Source organism: Alligator mississippiensis, chromosome 10 (genome assembly GCF_030867095.1).
Source record: "Alligator mississippiensis isolate rAllMis1 chromosome 10, rAllMis1, whole genome shotgun sequence".
Lineage (NCBI taxonomy): Eukaryota > Metazoa > Chordata > Crocodylia > Alligatoridae > Alligator > Alligator mississippiensis.
In genome coordinates this window covers 77,633,637-77,654,993 of record NC_081833.1, presented here as the reverse complement: position 1 = coordinate 77,654,993, position 21,357 = coordinate 77,633,637, and the positions used below count along the sequence as shown (strand labels likewise).

The window sequence follows — 21,357 nt, the reverse complement described above, 5'->3', positions numbered from 1 at the left end:
CAAGTGGGGAGCGAGCCACATGCCTGCAGGTGTAGCTGCAACTTGTGAGATCAGCTCCCAGGCCACTGCTGGCTGACTGTCCCCCAAGCACGTGACCACAGTCCCCAGGCCGCAGCTGGGTGGATGCCGTGCAGCAGGACCACCAGGCACAGTACTGCTACCGCAGACGGGTGCGGTGGGGTGGGACCCACCTCGGTGATGATGGCTTTCTGCTCCTGCACCCTCCGGGTCTCCTCGGGGCACTGCTCCAGGCTGAAGACTTTGGAGAGTAGTAGTGGCTTTCCACCACGGCACAGGACGGCCTGGCACGTCCCCACGTTGGCCACTGTTAGTGTGAAGCTGCTGCCTGGTTCGGCGGTGTCGTGCCGGATATAGCACAAGACGGCGGAGGAGCCCAGCTTCTGGCCGGCCATCCCCAGCTTCCTGTGCAGGGACACGCAGTCTGGAGAGAGCAGCATGGGCTGCCAGCTCACCCCACGCGCACATGGCCCTACCCTGGGATCCAGTGCCCTGCAGAGCTGTGCGCCAAGCCCATCCTCTTCCCAACAGGATACCCCCCCAGCACTGGCTGTACGGAGTGGCTGAGATGCATATGCACCCCTGGGGCGCAAGGCTCCCCCTGAGCATCAGGCTGCTTTGGGGCTGGGCCTGCAGCCTCCCTGCTGCCAGGCTGCAACAGCCAGGGCACCAGGGGCATCTGCCAAGCCAGGTGGCAGGGGAGGGCTCCACTCAATGGCACAGTGGGAAGGCTGCAGAATTGGGGTGGCAGTGTGCACAGCTGGGCAGGCAGGCCACGGCGTTGAGGTGGCAGCGTGCACAGCCATGCTCCACGCAGAGTCCACTTCAGTGGCCGAAGAGCAAGTCTTGGAGCAGGACAGGAAGGGGAGCAGCAGCACAAGAGCTTGGATATCTGCTGCTGATCACCTCTGCCCAGTCTGTCTGGAGCCCAGGCAAGGAGTGGTGTGGGGGAGCAGGGCAGGAACGCAGGAGGAGCCAGGCCCCAGGGCGATACACTGGCCAGGCACACTGTTCTCACTCCAGGGGACATGGCCTGGGAGGACCTCATTTGCTGCCCAGCAGCAGGTCTGGGTGAACCTGCACCCAGGAAGCCTGCAGTGGCTGCACCCACGCCTGCACCCACCTGTGGGAGACCAGGAAGGTGCTGGTCATGAAGACCGTGTCCGTGTTGGACTGCTGCAGCTCCTCCAGCAGCACGTCTGCCATGGTGCACTGCAGCAGGCGCGGTAGCTCCTCATTGCGGTCGCCGTCGAACATGCCATATACGGCCTCCGTGCCTTCGGCAAAGCTCCCCAGTGCTAGGGACGCCACACACAGCCTGCAGGGGAGGGGCCGTGCCACTGGCCATTATCCAAGGCCCCCACCCCATCATAGCCCAGCACCTCACCATGCCCCTCATGTTGCTCTGTGCAGCTGGGCCATTACCCAGCCCAGGCAGGAGCTGCTCCCTGGAGAAGCTAAGGGACTCACTCAAGGTCTCTGTGGCAGATTAGGGACATGAACCCATCTCCAGAGTTCCAGACTAGCTTGCAGCTACCGGGGCTGCCTCCCTCCCTCCCCCATACTGGGTGGGGGCAACTCCCTCAGGGCAGGGCAGGGCAGGGCAGGGCAGGGCAGGGCAGGGCAGCTGGGCCAGAGAAGCCTATTGCCAGGACTGGTACGGGTGCTAGGGAGTCCAAGGAAGCGGGGGTCCCAGGGCAGCTGGCTGTGACTGTGGGGTACAGCCGGCACTGCCATGCCCTGGGGGCTGTGGCTCTGCTCACTTGTTCCGTTGCCCGGCCATCTCAGCCAGCCCGTGGCTCCAGAAGGGGGAGGTGAGCCCAGCATCAGCTGTGAGCCCGGGCTTGGTGTCGATCTTCAGGGTGGCGATGTGGCTGTGGAGAGGAGCCCGGTTATCATGCTGCTCCCACGGCCAATTGCCCAGTGTGCAACTGCAAGGCTAGTGGCCACCCCACCCCAGCCTGGCCCTGCAACAGAGCACCTTGGGGTGATATGGAGCCAAGGGAGGGAGGTGAAGGATGTGGCCTTTGCAGGGAGGCCTTGACCTGAGGCAGTGAGGTACTTGCCGGGTGCAGGCAACAGCTCCTCTGCTTGCCTGGCTAGAGCAGAGCCAGAGCCTGCGCCTGGAGCGGACATGGGCAGCCTGTCCAGCTGTGGGCGGAGGGGCTGGGACACGGTGCGAGGGGCCCAGGCAGTGCCCTGCTGCATCGCTTCTGCACCAGTCCGAGCAGGCCTGGGGCAGCCTCCACGCCCACCGCTCACCTGAAGATGTCCAAGGTCTTGTGCTCCAGCACCAGGTTTGTGTTCCCAGTCAGGTCCAGCTCCTGCAAGGCAGCTGGCAGCGCCTCTGGGATCAGGATCTCTGTCAGCTCATTACAGCTCAAGTCCACAAACTGTGAACAGGGGGGGGCAGGAGGGTCAGCAGGGGACCACAGGGCCCTGTCAGCCCTTCCCTGCATGCCTCCAAAGCCCTGCCCTTGGGGCCCCATTGCCCATTCCCAGACCCAGTGCAGCCGACCTGCATGGTCAGCCCAGTGCCGCATCCTGCTGCTGATCACCTCAGAGCCACGCTGCGAAAGGCAGAATGAGACGCCTGAGTGTACAGACCTGGAAACAGCCAGCAGCCTCCTGCCCCTCACCTGGCAGGGCTGGGGGTGAGGGGAGGTACCTGAATGAGGGGCAGCTGCAGGATCTCTGGGAAAATGCTGATCTCGTTTGAGTGGGCGAGGAGTGTGTGCAGACGCTTGCAGTTTGCAATCGTTGTAGGAATCGTCTTTAGTTTGTTGCCACTCAGGTTCAGCTCTTCCAGCTGCTCCAGCTTGCTCAGTTTGCTGAAGGGAACCAGACACAGCAGCTCCAGCAAGCCTGACTGCAGCCCCTCCAGCATGCATGGGCAGGGGATGCAGGGCTCATCGCTGGAGAAGCAGGGTTGCAGCAGCAGGAGAGGCCAAGCTGTCTTCTAGCTGCACTCCTCACCTATGGCCGGGAGGCCAGCAGTATGCCCAGAGAGAACAGGAACTGCCTGGAGTATGGGGCATGCACTGATCCCGTTGCTCCTGCCCCCTCTAGGCATGAGGCAAACAGGGAAGTCCCCTGAGCCCAGGCTGTGTCCAAGGGAATCGGTCAGGGGCTGAGTTTGGGGTGCAAATGCCTGGCAAACCCTGGGGCATGAGGAGAGTCCCAGACAGCATCAAAAAGCCAGCATTGCACCAGTACACGTGGTAAGGGTGAGCAAGGAGGTAAGGAGGCAGCAGACGGTGCAGCTGGCTTCAACGCTAGGAGTTTCCTGGCAAGGCTGGTGTGCAACACAGGCAGCCAGGGGTTACGTGCTGGCTCCGTAAATAGTGACAATCAACATGGCTCTATGGGAATGGGTTAAACTTGATGTTATTCTTGCCAAGACTCCAAGTCTGGCTGGCAGGACAAAACTGCACTGACATCACTGGTTTCTGCAATGCTTTGCACTAGGTGACACTGGTTAAACAGTAATGCATTATTTAATTCAAGGAGGACAGGTCCCAGGGGAGCTATCCAGCAGGGCAGGCAGCGGTGCTCTGCCCTGCGTACAGCAGTGGTCAGGGCTTAACAGCAAACCTACAGCCCGTTCTGGTGCCAACGGATCCACACACTGCAGAGAGGCTCAGGGAAGATGGACCAGAATGAACCCAGGCCTGGGAAACCAGCCACGAACTGAGAGGCCACAGCAGCCTGCTATCCCCTGCTCATCAAGCAGGTCAGGCTGGGAGTGAGCACTAAGCTGCTCTGCACAGAAGCCCGATGGTCACGAGAGGCCAGGTGAATCCAGCGAATCAGCCAGATGGGGTTACGGAGCACAGGCCCGTGTCTGCTGCGCTGAAGGCACCAGCACAACTCTCCCCGGCCACCCCTGCACATGTGCCCATCGCAGGCACTGGGGCTACAGAACCACAGTAGCTGCACTGTCCTCAGGGTCCCAAATGGAGCTGGCATGGAGGGAGATGCTTATCACCATGCCAGAGTGAGGGCCCCTACTCATGAGAGCCCAGCCTGGCCCCCCTCCAGCCCTGGCAGCCAAGCACTGCCCCCATCCCACCACGTGCACAGACCTGGCAGGGAAGGTGTGCAGTTGGTTGTAGGCCAGATGCAGGATCCGCAGGTTCGGATGCCCCACCAGGACAGGGATGCACTGATCTGTGAGGCAGTTGTTAGACAGGTACAGCAGCTGCAGCAGGCTCAGGCTCTCCTCGCCCATGCTGGCCGAGGGCAGGGACTCCAGGCTGTTGGCCGACACGTTCAGGTACCTGAGACTAATGGCAGCAGGGTCAGACACATTAGAGCCTATCCAAACCCCTCCGGAGACAACAGCCACAGTGACCCTACACACAAGGACGGGGCCACAGCAAGCTGGAGGGCAGCTCCAGCCGCCTCCAGACTGAAGGGCTCTGCCACCGACCTGCCCGTTACAAAAGCATGGTGCTCTGCAGGGAGAGGAGCATCCTCGTGTGGAGGTGGCAACAGCTGGGTTCTGCTGAGCCCAGGTGGAGACAGCAACGGGCAGGCAGGGCAGCACTGCACAGCTGAGCCCTGCCTGGGGTCTGAGGCCCGAGAAGGCCACAGCTCACACCTGCACAGGCAGCTGCCTCATTTCCACTGCAACCACCCCCTCTGGCACAGGGCTCCTCAAGGAGACAATGCTGTGGCACCAGACAGCCTGTCCCCCCCACTTGGACCTGGCCTTGAAGACAGGACTCTTCCCTGGGCAAGACTCGGAGGGGATCAGCAGCAACTCCAGGCCACTCCTGCATGGGCAGGTGAGTCAGACAGGGTCACCTTCCATGCTAGGGTGTGGGAGCCAGCGGGCTCCCTCAGGCCCCAGCCTGGTGCTCGCCAGAACTCCTGGATCATTGTCGTGTAAAGCAAACCCACTCTATTATCTCTTGTATAACCAGCAATAAAGCTCCCAGTACCTGGCTGACGCAGTCATGCAAACAGTCCCAGCCCATGATACTCCAAAGGAGAGACAGCCACAGGACATCGGCCCTCCACCTGCCCCCCACAGTGCCTGCTGCCCCCACTCACTTCAGTGCCTTGGAGAAGAGCCTGTCAGGGAGCCTGGCCAGCAGGTTGTGCTGGAGGTCCAGCACCTCCAGGGGAACATGTTCCAGCAGCGGTGGCAGGCTCTGCAGCTGGTTGTGCCCAGCCATCAGCTTCCTCAGGCTCAGGCTGCTCAGGAGCCTGGAAGGAAGAAAGCGGAGTGAGCAAGCTGCTCCACACCAGTCTGGCCCCGGGATGCTTAGGACGCACCAGGACGACGGCCCGCCGAGCCACCTGGACTAAGGGACATGTCTGCAGACACACGGGCCCCAGCGCTGCTCCCTAGGCCGCTGCAGCTGGGGATCAGTGCCCATGCATTGGCACAGCCGCAGGCAGGTGCTGCGAACATGCTCCAGGGCAGATGGCAGGGCTGGAAGGATCGGAAAGGGGCTGCCTCGTATCCCCTAGCCACCTTTGCTGGGCAACAGAGACCATTCTGGAGCACTGACATGCAGACTAGGGGCTCACCCACACCCAGCACTAGTGTCCAGGCTGTCATGGCCTTCTCTGGCCTCACCAGGCTTGCTGAGAGACCTCTCAAGCCGTGAAGGCTACAGGTGGCACAGGACGGCCCTGCCCTTGTCAGTGAGGTGCTAACTTCATTGCTGGTCTCAGGGGGCCCATCAGCTGCTGATGGCAGCATGTGAAAGAGGCCAGGCCACAGGGCTCTGCCTGCAGCTCTGAAGGGCAGCTGAGGAGATGCCCTCATCATCCTCCCTGCTCCTGGCCCAGCACCTACTCTGGGGGGTAAGGAGGGGAACCTTGCTCCCCAGCTTCCATGAGAAGGAAGGCCCCAGCCAGAGAACCCTCTCATGGGTGCTAGGGCCTTTTGCAGCAGTGCTTGAGGAAGATCTGGCTGCATCCGCTATGCCTGGACACATCCTTACTGTTCCCCTTGCCCCTGCCTGCAAGGAGCAGAACTTTAATGGATGGGTTCTCCGCTGCCACGTGAGCCTGGTCCAGGCTGCATAATCAGGGCATCCACGGCACCACACAGGCAGCTGGGGCTCAGGTCAGGAGTGGCTGCCGTGATCCTGCACGGTATTGGCCAGGGAACCGTGCCCCACGTTTGCAAGCCCACTGCTTTTGTCCGAGCAAAGGGTCCCGCAGAGAGACCTCTGTGCTCGGCACAGGACTGCCAATGCTGGAGAGCCATGTCCCGTGGTCCCTTATTCTGCCAGCTAACAGCCCCAGTGTGAACGCTGCCCCTCACTCCTACAGCAACGTGTCCATGTCAGTGTCTGCCCTTGGAGCTTGCTCAGCCTATGGCTGGGGATCCAGAGCAGGCTGCTCACAGCTGGGGGTGCTGAGACAGCATTCAGCCCCATGCTCTACCTCCTCAGTAAGCTAAGTGTAGCTGCTTTAGCTTCCTGCCCTAAGGCAGGTCGGTCCAGATCCTGAGTCATGCCGGTGGCTCTTCTCTGACCTGCTCTGCTTCATCAATGCCCTTCTGAAATGAGGAAACAGAGCAGGGTGTAGAGAAAGGACTGGTCTTGCCAACACTGTAGTGTGTTGACACCACACCCCCTCCCTCCACTCACTGCTCGCTGCATACACACCTACGTGTTCACCCTCTTCCCTCCGCGCCCAAGCAGTAGTTACATCTAGGCAGTGAGACACCAGTCCCTAATGAGCCCTGCCTCCAGGACAGTCTCCTATTTCCAATGCGGGACCTACATTGTCTCTCACTAATGCATGACTTTGCATTTAGCTCTGTTGAAAACACCCTGGTCGAATGCACCCACTGTACAGAACAGCCCAGCGGGCCCGTCTCATTCACACATCACAATAACAACTTACCACTCAACCGATTCTTTTTGGTCGATTTTACAAGCACTGACTCGTATTTTCTTCCAGACCATGGATAGTGATTTAAGAACCACTGGACTAAGAACAGATCTCTGTGGGACATCACCAATAGATGACAATGCGCACCTACAATGACTTCCCAAGACCTAGCACATGGCTAGTGTTTAATCATTTAAGATGGCCCATATCAATTTTCTACAGTTTTTTTTTTTTAAATCAGAATGTCATGCAGGTCAAAAGTCTATTACACCGATTACCTTTAACAACCAAACTTTGTAACTTCACCGAACCATGCCGTTAAACTTGTTTGACAAGAACATTTCTCTGCAACACCGTGACTGCCCTGCCTTGTTGCCTTAGTTCATTTTTATTGCCTGTGTCTCATATCAGCCTGATCATGTGCTGCTCAGGAATGACACCAGGCTAGCCATCCCAGAGTATGCCAAATCACACCCTACACTCTTTTTCTAAACACTGGCACCATATTCTCTTGTCGCCATTTTTTTTTAACCTCCCTCATTTTCCTAAATATGGTCAGAAAAATCGGTGTTAGAGGCTCAGGAGACTCCTCAAGCAATTCTTTTATAACTTTTGGAGCAAGTTCTTCAGTCCTGTTTATTTAAAAATACTTAACTTTGCCAGCTGACATAGAAGTCCTTACTAGGGTATAATACAGTATCCTGCTTCTTCCAAATACAGAACACGAGCTTTACTGACTGCTTCTGACTGCCTTTTTCTGCATCATCATTAATAATTTCTCTCTTTGCTCTTCCATCTCCCTTTTAACCAGGATTATTTTTCACTTGAAGCCTTCTTTCAGGGGCCTGACAATCTACATATAGAAGAGATATCTGATGGAGGGGAGCTCTCCAAGGTAGCACAAAAGGCATAAAAAGATCAAAGGCAGTGGTCCTCAATCTCTTTAGACTCAAGGCACCCCCTGTTGTGTTCAAGACCAATCTCATAGTTTTCACTCATTTCTTGACTATGGAAAAATAATCAGTGGATGTAAGGACAGCAGTGGATGTGATATACTTTGACTTTAGCAAGGCTTTTGATACAATCTTCCACAACAATCTCATAGGAAAGCTAAGGAAGTATAGGATGGATGAACAGATTGTCAGGTGGATACAAACTGGCTGAAATGTTGGGCTCGGACAGGAGTGATCAATGGCTCAGTGCCTATTTGGCAGCCAGTAATCAAGCCGGTATCAAGTGGAGTGCCCCAGGGGTTGGTCCTGTGGCTGGTTTTGTTCAATATCTTCATCAGAGGTCTGGAAGATGGGATGGAGTGCACCCTCAGCAAATCTGCAGATTAGATAAGATGGAGGGTAGAGCTAGGATTCAGAGTCATCTTGATGCATTTGGAAGACTGGACTAAAAGAAATCTCCTGAGGTTCAACAAAGACAAGTGCAAAGTCCTGCACTTAAGAAGGAACAAGCCCATGCACCAGTACAGGCTGGGGGTGACGGGCTGGGCAGCAGCTCTACAGAAAAGGACCTGGGGGTCACAGTGGACAAGAAGCTGAACATAAGCCAGCGGTGTGCCCTTGGTACCAAGAAGGCTAACAGCATCGGTAGGAACACTGCTGGTAGATCGAGCAAACTTATTCTTCCCCTCTTCAGCACTGGAGAGGCCGCATCTGGAGTCCTGTGTCCAGTTGTGGGCCCCCACTACAGAAAGGATGTGGACACATTGGAGAGAGTCCAGCGGAGGGCAACAAAAACGGCTGGGGACAGGACTGGTGAGGAGAGGCTGAGGGAACTGGGCTTGCTTAGTCTGAAGAAGAGAAGACTGACGGAAATCGAATAGCAGCTGTCAGCTACCTGAAAGCGGGTGGGGGAAGAATGGTCCAAAGAGGATGGAGCTGGGCTGTTCTCAGTGGTGGCAGATGACAGAACAAGGACCAATGGGCTCAAGTTGCATCAAGGGAAGTTGAGATTAGATATTAGGAAAAACTCTCTCACTTGAGGAGTAGTAAAGCACTGGAACAGGTTACCCAGAGAGGTGGTGGCGTCTCCATCCTTGGAGGTGTTTAAGACCTGGCTAGGCAAAGCCTTGCTTGGGATGATCTAGTTGAGGCTGGACTAGATGACTCCTAAGAGGCCCCTTCCAGCCCTCATTTTCTAACACTACAGTGATTTTTCTACTGCAAAGAACTCGGCATAAGCACAACAGGGCAGAATGTTTTTAATGCTCTGGATTCATATCTGCAAATCCTAGGTTTTTCCCCGACTCCTGTTTGCACGCCCGAGTGCCAACACTGCATGGCACTCTGTGGCCCCATGAGAGGGCCTCGTGGCACCCCAGTTAGGAATCACAGATCTAAGGTCTTGAAGACAGAGCCACAAGACCTGAAAAACAGTGTTGGGGATACTCAGCCAGGGGAGCAGCCTTGCAAGGTGGGGACGGGGGGAGAAGGGTTTCAACAGCCCTTGAGCTCTGCTGCAAGAGATGCTCCTGCCTCTCACTCCTGCCAGTTCCTTCGGCACCAGGCACCAACACATAGCCTGGCTCATCCATCCAGATCCCGTCCTGGCACTCACCGCTGTGCCCCGTTTGCTACACTGCCCTGTCCCTGGCTACGACATGTGCGGCCCACACAGACAAACATAAGGCCAAGTTGCCTTGTTATCAGCCCTCCAAAACTCTCCTTTGCTGTGATGCATACAAGAACCTAGACAAGTTTAGCAGCCAGCATGCTAGGACCACTGCCTGCCATGCTGACACAGCGCCTCACTGCCCACGACCACCTGCTTTTCCTCTTAGATGCAGACTGAAAGCTCTTTTGGGCAGACACTTTTGCTCTGTGTTTGCAAAGGCCCTAGCATACTGCAGCCCCAGCACACAACTGGTACCCCAAGCACTAAGATAGCACAGCAGTAACGCTCCTGCTCTACCATGAACTGCTGGTGCAGAGGCTGAAGTCATGGGGTAAACTCTCTGGCTCCTGTCATGCTGAAAGGGAGAGGACTCTGCCTCCCTGCTGGCCCCAGGAGCTACAAAGAGTCTGACCAGCAGCCATCATGCAAGAAAGCAGCTTGGTACTGAAAGCACGGGGCTGGGAGTTCCCTCCCAGCTCATGCCCTGGAGGGGGTCCCAGCTTTAGGCAGGGATGGGGGTTCCTCTTACCTCGACGGCAGCTCTGTGAGGAGATTGAAGCTCAGGTCCAACACCTCCAGTTTCTTTGCTTCACAGGACCAGTCAGGGACACACTGCAACTGGTTCCTGGTAGGAGATAGGAGAACACGCGAGTGGCAGGGGGTGGCACGACCTGGAGCTCTCCTGGCTCAGGGTCTGCCCACGTGGGCATTTTACTGCAGTGCTTCAGTGAGGTGGGGCCCCAACATGAGCCTACGGGCAGCCGGACCAGCCCAGGAGGCAGCGGTCACTTAGGTTGAGCCACTTAGTGTAGGGTGTAGAAGTGGCGATGTCCTGATGACAAGCCTTTTGTTTCACCTACAGCACCAGCAGCAACCTCTATGCGGCCCCACGCGGGAGGGAAGGGGCAGGTCAGACCGGGGGCCATTCGGTCTGTCATCTCTGCTGAGCCTGGCAGCTGGGGAACAGATCAGCGCTAGCGAGATGGGTGGCTCTCTGCAGGACCTATGCTGAGCTGCCTACCCCGTGGCCTAGCCAACAGCACCAGAACAGGGTCTCCTGATGCAGGCACCTTTGAGCTAGTGACCGAGAAGGCAGCCCATCACCCAGTCATGTCCCATGGGGGCAGAGGGGCAGCCGGTCAAGGAAGTGTTACTTCTCCTTTGACGCCTGTCTCCCAGTGCTGATCAGAGGAGGAGCTGCATTTCCTGGATAGCTCGCTGCAGTCTCAGAAGGTCACTTGTGCCTCACTCCTCCCCCCACACCAGAGAGGGTGACCAGAGCAGGACACACTGCTGACACTTGCTCAGGCTAATCAGTGGACCAGGCTGGCCGGGAAGGGGAACATCAGCAGGGAAGAGGGCAGCAGCACAGCCGTCAGCTTCCACAGGCAGTACACACTGCAGGGCACCCTGGTACACCTGCTGGTCACTAGCTGGCACAGGAGGCTCTGGCCACCTGAGCTAACCAGATGGGAGCAGCAGTAACACCTGCCATGCTATGGGCACACCTCTGCCTGCAGCACACTGCTGGAGCACTGGCACAGGGCAAACCCCGTGCTGCTAGCCGCCTCCTCAGGACATGTGCTTGCCCACTCTCTGCCAGCCCTAAACAACACCAGGCTCTGCTCCACATCTGTGGGACCTGGTCAGCACCCTGCTGCTATGGAGCTGTGGTCGAGGCCTGCAAGCCTCAGTCCTGTTAACTTCCTGCTGCTAATCCTGGCCTGGCTCATCCTCCCTTCTGCCTTGGATAAATCCACCCTGAGGGAAGCAGGAGTTTGCACGAAGGAAGAATGTGCGTGGCCCCCACTGCGCTGCAAGGGCAAAGTCTGCGGAGTGCGGCAGGCCATAAACCCACACAGGTGCGGCACGCCACTGCCACGGTGATAAGCACATAGATGAGCTCTGACCTCTCAGGAAGCCTCTGCGTTCTCTGCGGAGGCTGTCTGGCTGCGAAGGGGACTGAGCCTCACCTGACTCTTGTGTGCTACAAATCAGATACCCTAATGAGACGCTGCCTAATACAGCAGGTGACACAGATGTGGTCACAGGCCTTTTCTACCAGTAAGTGCATGGCCTTCCCCACCAGGACCCAGAGACACTCCCAGGACAAGCAGGCCGTCCACAAGGGAAGCTATGCTGGCATGTGACAAGGCAGGAACCAAGCCAGTGCAGTTACCTTGGTACAACACCTCCCGGGGGTGCTGAGGCCTATACAGAAAGCATCCCTATTGTCCCATTACTACTTAAGATGGGCTCAACTCCACGGAGGAGAGCCGCACTTGTGCAGGGAGGGGAGCAGGGCCAGGTTCCACCGTACTGATGTAGAGGGTGGGACTCCCCCACGCAGGTGCTCCTAAAGGCCACGGCAGAGCTTGGCTCAAGGCATACAGGCCTCCTGCCATCAAAAGGAAGCACCAGGGACATGTCAAGTCCCGGGCCCAGAGGGAGATGCTGTGGGCATCAGCGTGTGCACAGTAAAGGGTGCAGTGCAGGGGCAGATGCTGCCGTGCTGAAAGCACATCTTGGGGGAGGGGGAGGAGACCCGAGCTACTGGCTTCATGGACGCAACAGTCCAGCTGCGCTCCCTGCAAGCTCCCTTCGCGCACAGAGCAGCAGCAACCCTGGAATCAACAGCATCCACTCCACAGGAGCTGCCCCAGGCACAGCCCTGGCAACACTCCCCCCCCACCAAGTTCTCCCAGCAGCCCAGGATTCAGCGCTGTGCCCGACGGCGGCAGCTACTTACCGGGAGAGCTCGAGGCAGGTCAGCTGGCCTGGCACCGGGTAAACACTGACTGTGGTCAGACCTGATCAATGAAACAGGCAACCATGAGAGCGGTGCTGAGGGGAGCAGGCCTGGGGACAAAGCCAGGCCGTGCCATGCCCCTCCTTGGGTATTGTCAATGTGCACCTGGGGGCTCCTGTTCCTACAGCAGCAGCACTTGGGGGTGAGCTGGGGGTAGGCCTCCCACTGAGAAGCATGCCTGCATGGACCCAAGGCAGCTGTGGGTAGATGCCACAAACTGTCCCTCATGAGGCTAGATGCTGCGACAGGACCCAGCTTTATGCCCCACGAGGCAGCCACCGCGTGTGACATTACATGAACTGCAGGAGCTCACACCACCTAGAGCTGTGCAAGGAGCTCCAAGCACCCAGGGTCTGACCCACCACGCCTTCCCCGCCTGCCTGGCCCACGGCCCCCAGCCGGCAGTGCCCAGCAGCAGGTCTGTGCCTGCAGGGGGAGGGCAGAGCAGACGTACGGTTGTGGCTGGCGTAGAGGGCCCGCAGGGAGAAGCCGCTCAGCGTCAGCTCCTGAAGACGGTTCCGCTCGCAGTGCAGCTGCTCCAAGCTGCCCAGGGTGCTCAGGTCCAGCTCTGCCAGCTGGTTGTCCCGCACATCCAAGTGGGTCACAGACTTGTTCCCCTCCAGGCTGTCAGCAGATGCCCCCTTCAGCTGGTTCAGTCTAAGCGTTCAGGGTCCACAGGTCAGGGAAGGAGACACCGAAGGCAGTGGAAAGGGAAGTAGGGAGAGGGACCACTTGACACCTAGGCCTAGGAGCAGGTGCTTGGAGACCAGCCCAGGGCAGGAGAGGCCAGGGGGAGTCAGGGGTTTGTGGGCGGGGGCAGGCACTAGCAGGCCCAGGGCCCAACGTGCAGTGTTCACCGCTGCGTGGCCGGTTCTACACGAGTAACGCTTGGGACCCTGCAGGGCAGCTGCCCACAAGCTAAGAGAAGACAGTCCAGAGCCTGAGCCTGGCAGTCAGACCCGTCCTGTACAGCCATGCGTCCAGGGAAGGCCCTTGCCACACGTCCTGGGATGGAGCATAGCCCTCGCAGCCTGTGGCTGGGAATCTCAGCAACAGCCACCCTGAGGCGAGTCCAGCGCGCTCCCTGCTCAGGGGGCACCGGAGCAGTGGTTCAGACCCTCCCCTCCCCCCGAGTCCTGACCACTGCTCTGTGGCCTTGGCTTGGCGCAGTCAGCCTGGCTCTCTAGGGCCCTTCACACCCCTAAGCAGGGCCAGAGCACTGCACAGCCCTCCTGCAGGGCACCTGCCAGCAGCTCACCTCAGATCCACATGTTTGATGTGGCTCATTCTGTTCAGTGCACCCAAGTCTAGGGTCTCCAGCTGGTTCCCCGCCATGGCCAGCTTGTCCAAGGCGAGGAGTTTCTCACAGACGGCTGGCATATCGTGGAAGTCATTGAAGGAGAGCCCCAGGGTGCTGAGCTGCTGCAGGCATCCAAGCTCATCTGGCAGGGTCATGAGGCAATTCCCATCGAGAACAAAGGTCTGAAGACTGCACAGACAAGGGATGGAGAGGGCTCAGGGGTGGGAGCGAGCCAGGTTCCACATTTAGCAGATGCAAGGCATGCTGAGATCTGCGCTGGATGAGCTGTCACTGGCAGAGACAGGGAGTTTTGAGCATGGGGCTCCTGTCTGCAGGCTGCACTTACAGCGATGCCATAGGGCACATTCGCCAAGGATGGCACAGGGAGCTCTGCCAGGCAGTTCTGACATTTCTCACTCCTTGCTGCTCACGTAAGGAGTCTGGGGTCTAAACTGGCAGGTTGCAAAGTACTGGACTGAGCTGCAGGTAGATTGGGAGCTACCAGTTCCCCAAATCAGTGGCAGCAAATATAACTGAAGCACTATCACACTGGCTCACTGTGAGCACATGGCACACACTTACTCCCTTGGATTTCTATAGCCTAAGAGTCCCCAGCGCTTGAGCCCCTGTGACAGCCATTAAAAACACAACAGAGACACAACCGCTATCGCCAGCCAGTCAGCTAACCCAGGGACAGCAGGTACAATGCAAGCACTAGCCCCACAGCAATGCACGGTGTCCCACACCACTGTATAGTGCCCATGCTACAAAGCGGACAGGCTTTTACAAAGGGAACTGTCTTCTCCAAGGAGGCCAGGGAAGCCACGGAGAAGACTAAGCAGAAAGCCACCACACGCCGGCCCCACTCACCCACATACACCTGCTCCGTGCATGCCTGGCAGTGCAGCCAGCCTGGCTACAGCGACCTCTTTGCGAGGATGCCCAGGGAGCAAGTCCAAGCTCCGTGGCAGCCCTTAGCACGTTGGCACCGATGCATTTCTAGCAAAATGGATAGCAGCCTGGCACAGACATCTTCCTGCAAGCCCCTGAGCACCCAACAAAGCTGGACAAGGAAGAGGATCACTCCCACAGACCCTGCAGGCGCGTGGGGCAGGCCCCTCAGAAGGGTTTCACAGGCATTCCCGCAGGAGGGAACATCTTGTTTCCTGACAGACCAACAGTCAGGAGGTCCCATTTGAAGACTGGATCAGGTCCACCCAAATAAAGGATCTCACAGTGAAACAATCAACGGAGGAGACGCCAAGTTAAAACACAGGCGACCTTTGCTCTGTGCTCTACTGAGAGTAGGCATCATTATGATGGTCCCATATTGCTTCTAAACCAGCGCAGTGCGGGATCCTCTATGGAATCCTAAATCCTTGGACATGTGTGGTACCGACAGTGTGCTGGACATAGCCCCCAGCTGCATTTATGATGGAAGTGAAGGGCAAAGCAAGCGTGAGCTAGCACCTGCCCACTGAACCCATGCTCTGCTGTGCAAGGTCTCCGATTTTTCAACCAAGTGGCTCTTTCTGCACGTTGTGCTTGAGCAGTGCTGTGCTTCTCATCTAAGCAGACACACAGGACCTGGATGCTGACAGAACCATTGACCCGGCCTTGGCAAGAAGTTGCTGCAGGCCAAATTCAAGTCAATAAAGACAAGAGACCATTAAGGAAACAGTGTCAGCATGAAAGATAACATCCTATACTCCTTGAGAAACACTGCAGAACCACTATCAATGTGTGGCTATAAGGATGCACAGCCTCTGCAAAAACGGAGCAAGCAGCATCGCTCCTATTCTGCGTCCTTGGACTGTGCCCTCCTGCGGGCAAAGCCTACCCTAGGTTTGTTTTGCTAAATCAGTGTGTGTTCACACTTGAAACGGACTCCATATGCTGTGAGCTGCAACAACCACAGCCTGAGAAGGGCAGCATGTTATATGTGCAGCTCGGGGCTATAGACTCAAGAGAAGTGGGGCTGGAAGGGACCTCCAGAGGTCATCTAGGCCACGCCCCAGCCTGAGCCAGGATCAGCCCTGTCCAAACCATAATCTGCTGAAGCGCAGCTCCATCGGTGAGCAGCAGCCGCTGCTAGTGGGAAGCTGCTCAAGTTGCCCCCATCTGATCCGCGTGCAACAAGGCCCTTGCCGACCACCTTTATCTGCACTCCATTTGCCACTGACAGCAAGAGAATTGGCACACCTGGCTCTCAGGCTGCCACCATTTCCTCCTGAGATGCATCGATGTGAATGAGTGGTGAAGATGGGGACCTCTCAGAGGGGTCATGGGACATGAGGACCCACCCCATGGGCCACACCTGTACCCAAACCACGGGGTCTGTGAACACAAAGGGGACATACTCACTTCAGCAGCTTGCTGACCTGGCTGGGCAGGTCATGGAGCCCATTGCAGGACAGGTTGAGCTCCATCAGCGTGGGGATCTCGCACAGCGATGTGGGAAACTCCCTCAGCCGGTTCTGAGACAGGTTCAGGCCCCTCAGTTGAGAAAACCTACGCAGCAAGAGCACGAGTTACACGCGTGGGCTACGACGATTATGTGTGCACCAGGGCAAGCAGGAGAGCTCTGCAACACACGTTCCCCTCCCCTCCAGCCCGGTGGCTCCAGCACCAGGCTGAGCCCAGATGCACAGTAAGTTACTGCTGACAAAAGCATCAGAGCACCGCAGACCCTTCCTGAAAAGCAAGAGCAAACAGGCACTGCTCTGTCTGCACCATGGCAGAGATAGGCACCCAGAGGGTGCTGGGGGTATTGGTGTCTTCACTTCACTGAGCCTACCTTCGAATAACTGCAAGGGTGGAGCAGGGACTGGAACAGAATGGCCTGGCCACACGGCACTGACAGGAGACCTAGCGATCTGGGAAATGGGCCAAGGCATTGGCGCTGGGGGTGGGGGCGCGGCACATTTGGTGCACATGCAGCACAAGAAACCTCCAAGGCTTGACGGGGCTACAATACCAAGACAGCCACTGCTGAGGCCATGTCCCCACAGGGAGACCCTGGCAAATGGCTAAGTTGACCTCTGAGGAGGGAGAGATGGTCCCTCATCTGAGACAGCTTCTGCTCCAGACAAGCAACCTCCACTTCTTGCTCTTCAGAGGGCCTCTGCCATTCACAGCCCTGGGCAGTGGGACAAGTCTGCCTGGACAGCGCGGCTCTAAGCCCTGCGTGAATACCAACAGCAAAGCTGCCTTGTGACAAGGCACCTGGCTGCTAGGCCCTGCACACCTGCAGAGAGGTGAGAAGGAAGCTCATGGCAGCAGCTCCATGTCTCAAGCGTGGCCAACCACAGAAACTGCCTCTGCCATCTACCCCCTGTGGGGAGGGGCAGAGGCTCTCTGCAGCTGCCCTCTGGGCAAAGCTGACCTCCCTGGAAGAGGTGCTGCAACCAAGCCACTTCCCATCTCTCATCCTCCATGTGAGAGAGAGGATCAGCAACCTTCCTGAGCATCTCAGGCTAGAAGCAGACGTTGCCAAATGAAGCGGATCAGTGGCGCTGGGATGGGTCTCACCTCAGCAGATTCGCCTCGCTGGCCGAAACGCGCATCGCCTGTCACCCGCTGAACTTGCAGGGCAATGGGTAGTGCATTTCTGGCTTACAGACATGTCCTGGAAATCTCCAGGATGCTTCTCTGTGACCAAGGACAGGAGGGGCTTCCCTGCTGACAGATGCATCCCAGAGACTCCAGCTGTCCTGCTCAGAGATGCGCTCAGGACTGCCCCAGACCAAGCCTGACACTCCAGAGCAGTCCTGGGGCTGCCAATCTGCTGCTGGTGGTCCCAGCCTGGGACCGTACCAGAGTGCTCATGGGTACCTGGGGAATCCCAAATGGGTGTTGTCAGGGCATGCAGGATCAGGCCCAAGCAGCCCCAGGAGTGCCTGGCTGCGGCAGCTGGAAAACACAGGCAGTACCAACCTGGCCGCGCTCTCCTGCCATAAGCCTAACAGATGTCAGCTGCAATGAGGCAGCACAGATCGACACCACCTTGCTGCAGCTCATTTTGGGCATCTGTGATGTGACAAGAGCACAGACGTGTTTGCTGGCCTTTGTGCTGCCATAAAACGTTTTTATGTTTTAAGGCAACGTCCGTTTCCACCCTTTGCTTTGTTTGAATAGACAGGCATGTCCTGTTCTCACTTCTCCCCCAAAGGCAGCAAGGCCTTGCAGACTGCAGCCATCTAACCATGCTGCTGCAGACCTTCCAGCTCTCTGGGGAATCCAGGAACCCCTCGTCTGTCTGCTCCCTGCTTCACTGCATCCTAATCTGTTCCAAGCCTGTCCTGCTCACGGTCATGCACCCCTGCTGTCACTGTCTGCAGATCGGAGCTTGCTGTCCACCTGGTCCCAAGCCTCTTGCTCCCCCGTGCACTGGCTGCCCAAAGCACAGCCAGAGTCTCTGCAGTGTTGCTGCCCTAGGCATGGGCCAGCTCTGCAGTCTCGTTGGAACAGGTGCTTCAGCCTCACGCCCCTACACACAAGCCTCTCAGCATGACTGCTGCACTGGGCTCCTCTTGGCTGCTGCTCTTGCAGCAAATGGTGCTACCCAACTGTTTAGCCAAGGGCCTCACAATCACCATGGCATCTGTCTGTGCAACATCAAGTCGCAAGGCACAGCTCTGTGCAAGCCCACTGGCACGCTGCTGGGCATGACTCAGACTCCCCAGTCTCCAGCAGCTAGCACCTCTCAAAGGCCACCCTCCTCCCAGTGGGCAGGAGCCACAGGGACCAGGGTGACTCCTGTCCGCTCTGCATGCTCCCGCCCCCTTGCCCCCAGTGTAACCCAGCAGCCCCAGTGCAATGGAACCAGGTCAGCACAGACCTGCAGAGTGAGTCCAGCCCCCCCGAGCCGCTTGGGCGCATGAAGTTGTGTCGCAAGTTGAGGTAGGTGATGTCTTGGCTGTAGAAGAGATGCTCAGGGACCTCCTCCAGGCTGTAACATGAGAGGTCCACAGTGCTCAGGCGCTGAGACACAACCTGGAAGGCAAGGACCAAGTTCAGCCTGCACCGTCTTTTCTGTGACCAAATCAAGAAGTCAAGAGTAAACTGCAAGGCCAGGACACGCTGGGGGCTGACAGCACAGCGCAGCAACAGGATCCTGGTCTCTGCCAGGGGTGGGCAGGGCCCGCACAGGAAAGTGGTTTTTAACTGCACTGCATACAACCCCGGCCTGCTTGTTACTGCTCTCATCCCTGACTGGTGGTGGTGGAAAGAGAAAGGGGCTGCCTTGTATGAGCTGCATGCGCGTTTTGGCCCCAGCTGCCAGCCACAATGAACAGCAGGAGGGATGCAGCTTAGCAAGGACATCAACTGACTCTTGGCTCCAACTGCTGCCCTGCAGTGCAGTGCAGTGCAGTGAAGCGCAGGGGCACGTTCCAGACCAGACGGGCTGACAGCAGCAGTCCCTGGCGATGCTGCAGAGCTCAGCAGCTTTGGGCAGGGTTTGAGGGTTTCCCTTGCTTTGGGCACTCGCACATCACTTTCATCAAGCTGGAAAAGACCTACCCAAGGAGGCTTTGCAACATTTCTGCACTGACCCAGGCTCTGCAAAACTGGGCCTCCTCTGAAGTAATTTCTATGGCCACGATCTTCCGTCCTCAGACCTCGGATGCTTTGTTCTGGGCTCTACAGCCGGCCTAGTTTTATGGCAGCTGGCTGCCCTCAGACTGTGATGCATTCCCCTGCATCTGGGCAGGACGGGCTGGTGGCCAACCTATGTGTGCATGGTGACAAAGCTGGTCCTTCCAGGGGACCAAGCTAGAAACCCTGCTTGGAGTAAGTGTGCTCCAGAGCGTCAGAGGATTCTCCACAGTCCCCAAGCACTGACCGGGAAGAACCCTTGGTGGGGACAGCTCTGGCTGCGAAAGCTGACAGCAGCAAGAGCCTGAGACACGACTGTGAAGGGCCAAAGCGCTGGAAGGAAGATGAAGCTGAGAGGATAACAGAAGGTCAGGAAGAGACTGGACCAGGTCTGAATGGCTGAACAGGCCAGACCCCACAGCAAGCCCATGGAGGCCTCAGGCAGCAGCACTGTGCCCAGGGGTCTCTGCACTGCTCTGCAGGTAGTTCGTAACATGGCAGCATCCTTAGCAGAGACAATGCATGCAGGGACCCCACGAGCTGCGCTTCAGCAGCACCACTGCCATTGAGACTGGCCCAGGCAGTGCCAGGAGCCCTGGATGCCCATTGGGCACAGGGAAGCTGTGGCCTACAGAACAGGACACTAGATGCTGGCAAAGCAGCTGTGCAATGCTGGGAGATGGCCCCACCCCATGCAGACACTGCTGCTGTCCACAGACTGAGCTGGCACATGGGAACTGCGCCACTGCCCCGACCACTGCTCCACCCAGCCCAGAACCCGTTCCTGGCCACAGCTGATACCAGGCGTTCCACATGAAACCAGCCTTTAGCACAGAGGCCACTCCTGTCCAAGTGGTCTAATGTGGAACGAGGTGGCGGGACTGACCAGCCTCTGCAGCTCGTGGGCTGGCCATGCCGACTCACTCTGTGCCCCAGAGCAGCTTCATGCCAGCTCTGTGTACCACTCTGGCAGAGGTAGTGAGGGCAGGGTCGTTTGTGGGTCGCTGTTGCGAAGGGAAGAGGCCAGCCCTGGGAGTAACTCTGAAGGCTGGCAGCATGCCCCTTGACTTCCTGCCCCTGGGGCAGGGGGCTGGACTCAATGATCTTCCAAGGTCCCTTCCAGGCCTAATGTCTATGAAAAGCATGCACTGGCTGCAATGGGGCACCAGGGCAGGATGATGGCTCGGTGGTGCCGTACAGGCAGCAGCCTCTAGAGCCCTGGCGTGCAGCATCCAGCTGCTCAGGGCTGCACACAACAGCTCAGCCAGTGTCCCCAGAGATGACCTGTGCAGGGGTGCCAGGAGGTGATCCTGGCACACCCCCAGCAATTTCAGGAGTAGGTCTGGGTCATCATTCTGCAAACTGCCCTCCCTTTCACCCTGGAGCCCCACAGCTCAACCCCCCGCAGCCCGGGCCTCACCGCAGAAGCCTGCCGGAGCCAGCGCTGGCACTCCGCTGGCGTGTTGAAGCAAACGTGGAATGTTTGCGCTTGTGCCCCCATGGAGCTGAAGGCAAGCGAGTGCTGCCGGCGCTTCACCTCCTCCACCTGCAGTGGGAGAAAGGAGCCGCATCACAGCCCAGCAGCTCTGGGATCAGGGGGACAAAGTGGGGGGGCTGTGGGAGAAGGGGCTCTGCTCTGCTCCAAGGGCAGTGGCTAAGTTGGGCTTGCTGGGCAGCGATGATAAGCATCTTTCCAGGCCTCCTGGCAGGGAGGCTCCCAGTCAGCGATCACGGGGGCAGGACGGGGTGAGCCGGCTCATGCTGCTGACTGCAGAAGAGTAGCATTACTGCTGCTGCCACAGGCTTGTGAAACCTGTGCAACTGTATGTAGACCTCCTGCCCCAAGGACCGTCTGGGCATGGGCCACCCCAGCTTGGTGGTTTCCTTGTTCCACTGGCCCGCACACCACACCTCACCTTCCCTCCCACAAGCGGCAGAACGTGCATCTTCCCCGTGTGGCTGTCTTTCACGGAGGACACGATGAGGCAGGTGCCACAGAGGATGACCAGGCGCTCTGCCCACTTGTGCAGCTGGGTCCTTCCCTTGCGCACACTGTAGATGCCCGAGAGCAGGATCCGGTCCAGCTGCTCCACCTGACATGGCTTTTCTGGGGAGGGGAGAAGAGGCACGTTAGCATCAGTCTTCC

The 21,357-nt window shown here is 57.8% G+C and overlaps 1 protein-coding gene across 1 annotated transcript in view; it reads right to left on the bottom strand.

Annotated features, from left to right (window-relative positions):
* The window catches only part of PHLPP2 (PH domain and leucine rich repeat protein phosphatase 2), a 37,695-nt gene that overhangs the window by 4,720 nt on the left and 11,618 nt on the right, over positions 1-21,357 (bottom strand). The window contains exons 4-18 of the mRNA XM_059714030.1: positions 21,128-21,318; positions 20,632-20,757; positions 18,454-18,608; positions 15,978-16,124; positions 13,572-13,802; positions 12,768-12,970; positions 12,254-12,314; positions 10,034-10,129; positions 5,077-5,232; positions 4,104-4,304; positions 2,687-2,849; positions 2,281-2,411; positions 1,782-1,892; positions 1,142-1,336; positions 192-423 (exon numbers count right to left, since the gene is read on the bottom strand). Coding sequence (XP_059570013.1) covers positions 192-423; positions 1,142-1,336; positions 1,782-1,892; positions 2,281-2,411; positions 2,687-2,849; positions 4,104-4,304; positions 5,077-5,232; positions 10,034-10,129; positions 12,254-12,314; positions 12,768-12,970; positions 13,572-13,802; positions 15,978-16,124; positions 18,454-18,608; positions 20,632-20,757; positions 21,128-21,318 — 2,399 coding nt within the window. The remainder of the gene's footprint in view (positions 1-191; positions 424-1,141; positions 1,337-1,781; positions 1,893-2,280; positions 2,412-2,686; positions 2,850-4,103; positions 4,305-5,076; positions 5,233-10,033; positions 10,130-12,253; positions 12,315-12,767; positions 12,971-13,571; positions 13,803-15,977; positions 16,125-18,453; positions 18,609-20,631; positions 20,758-21,127; positions 21,319-21,357) is intronic.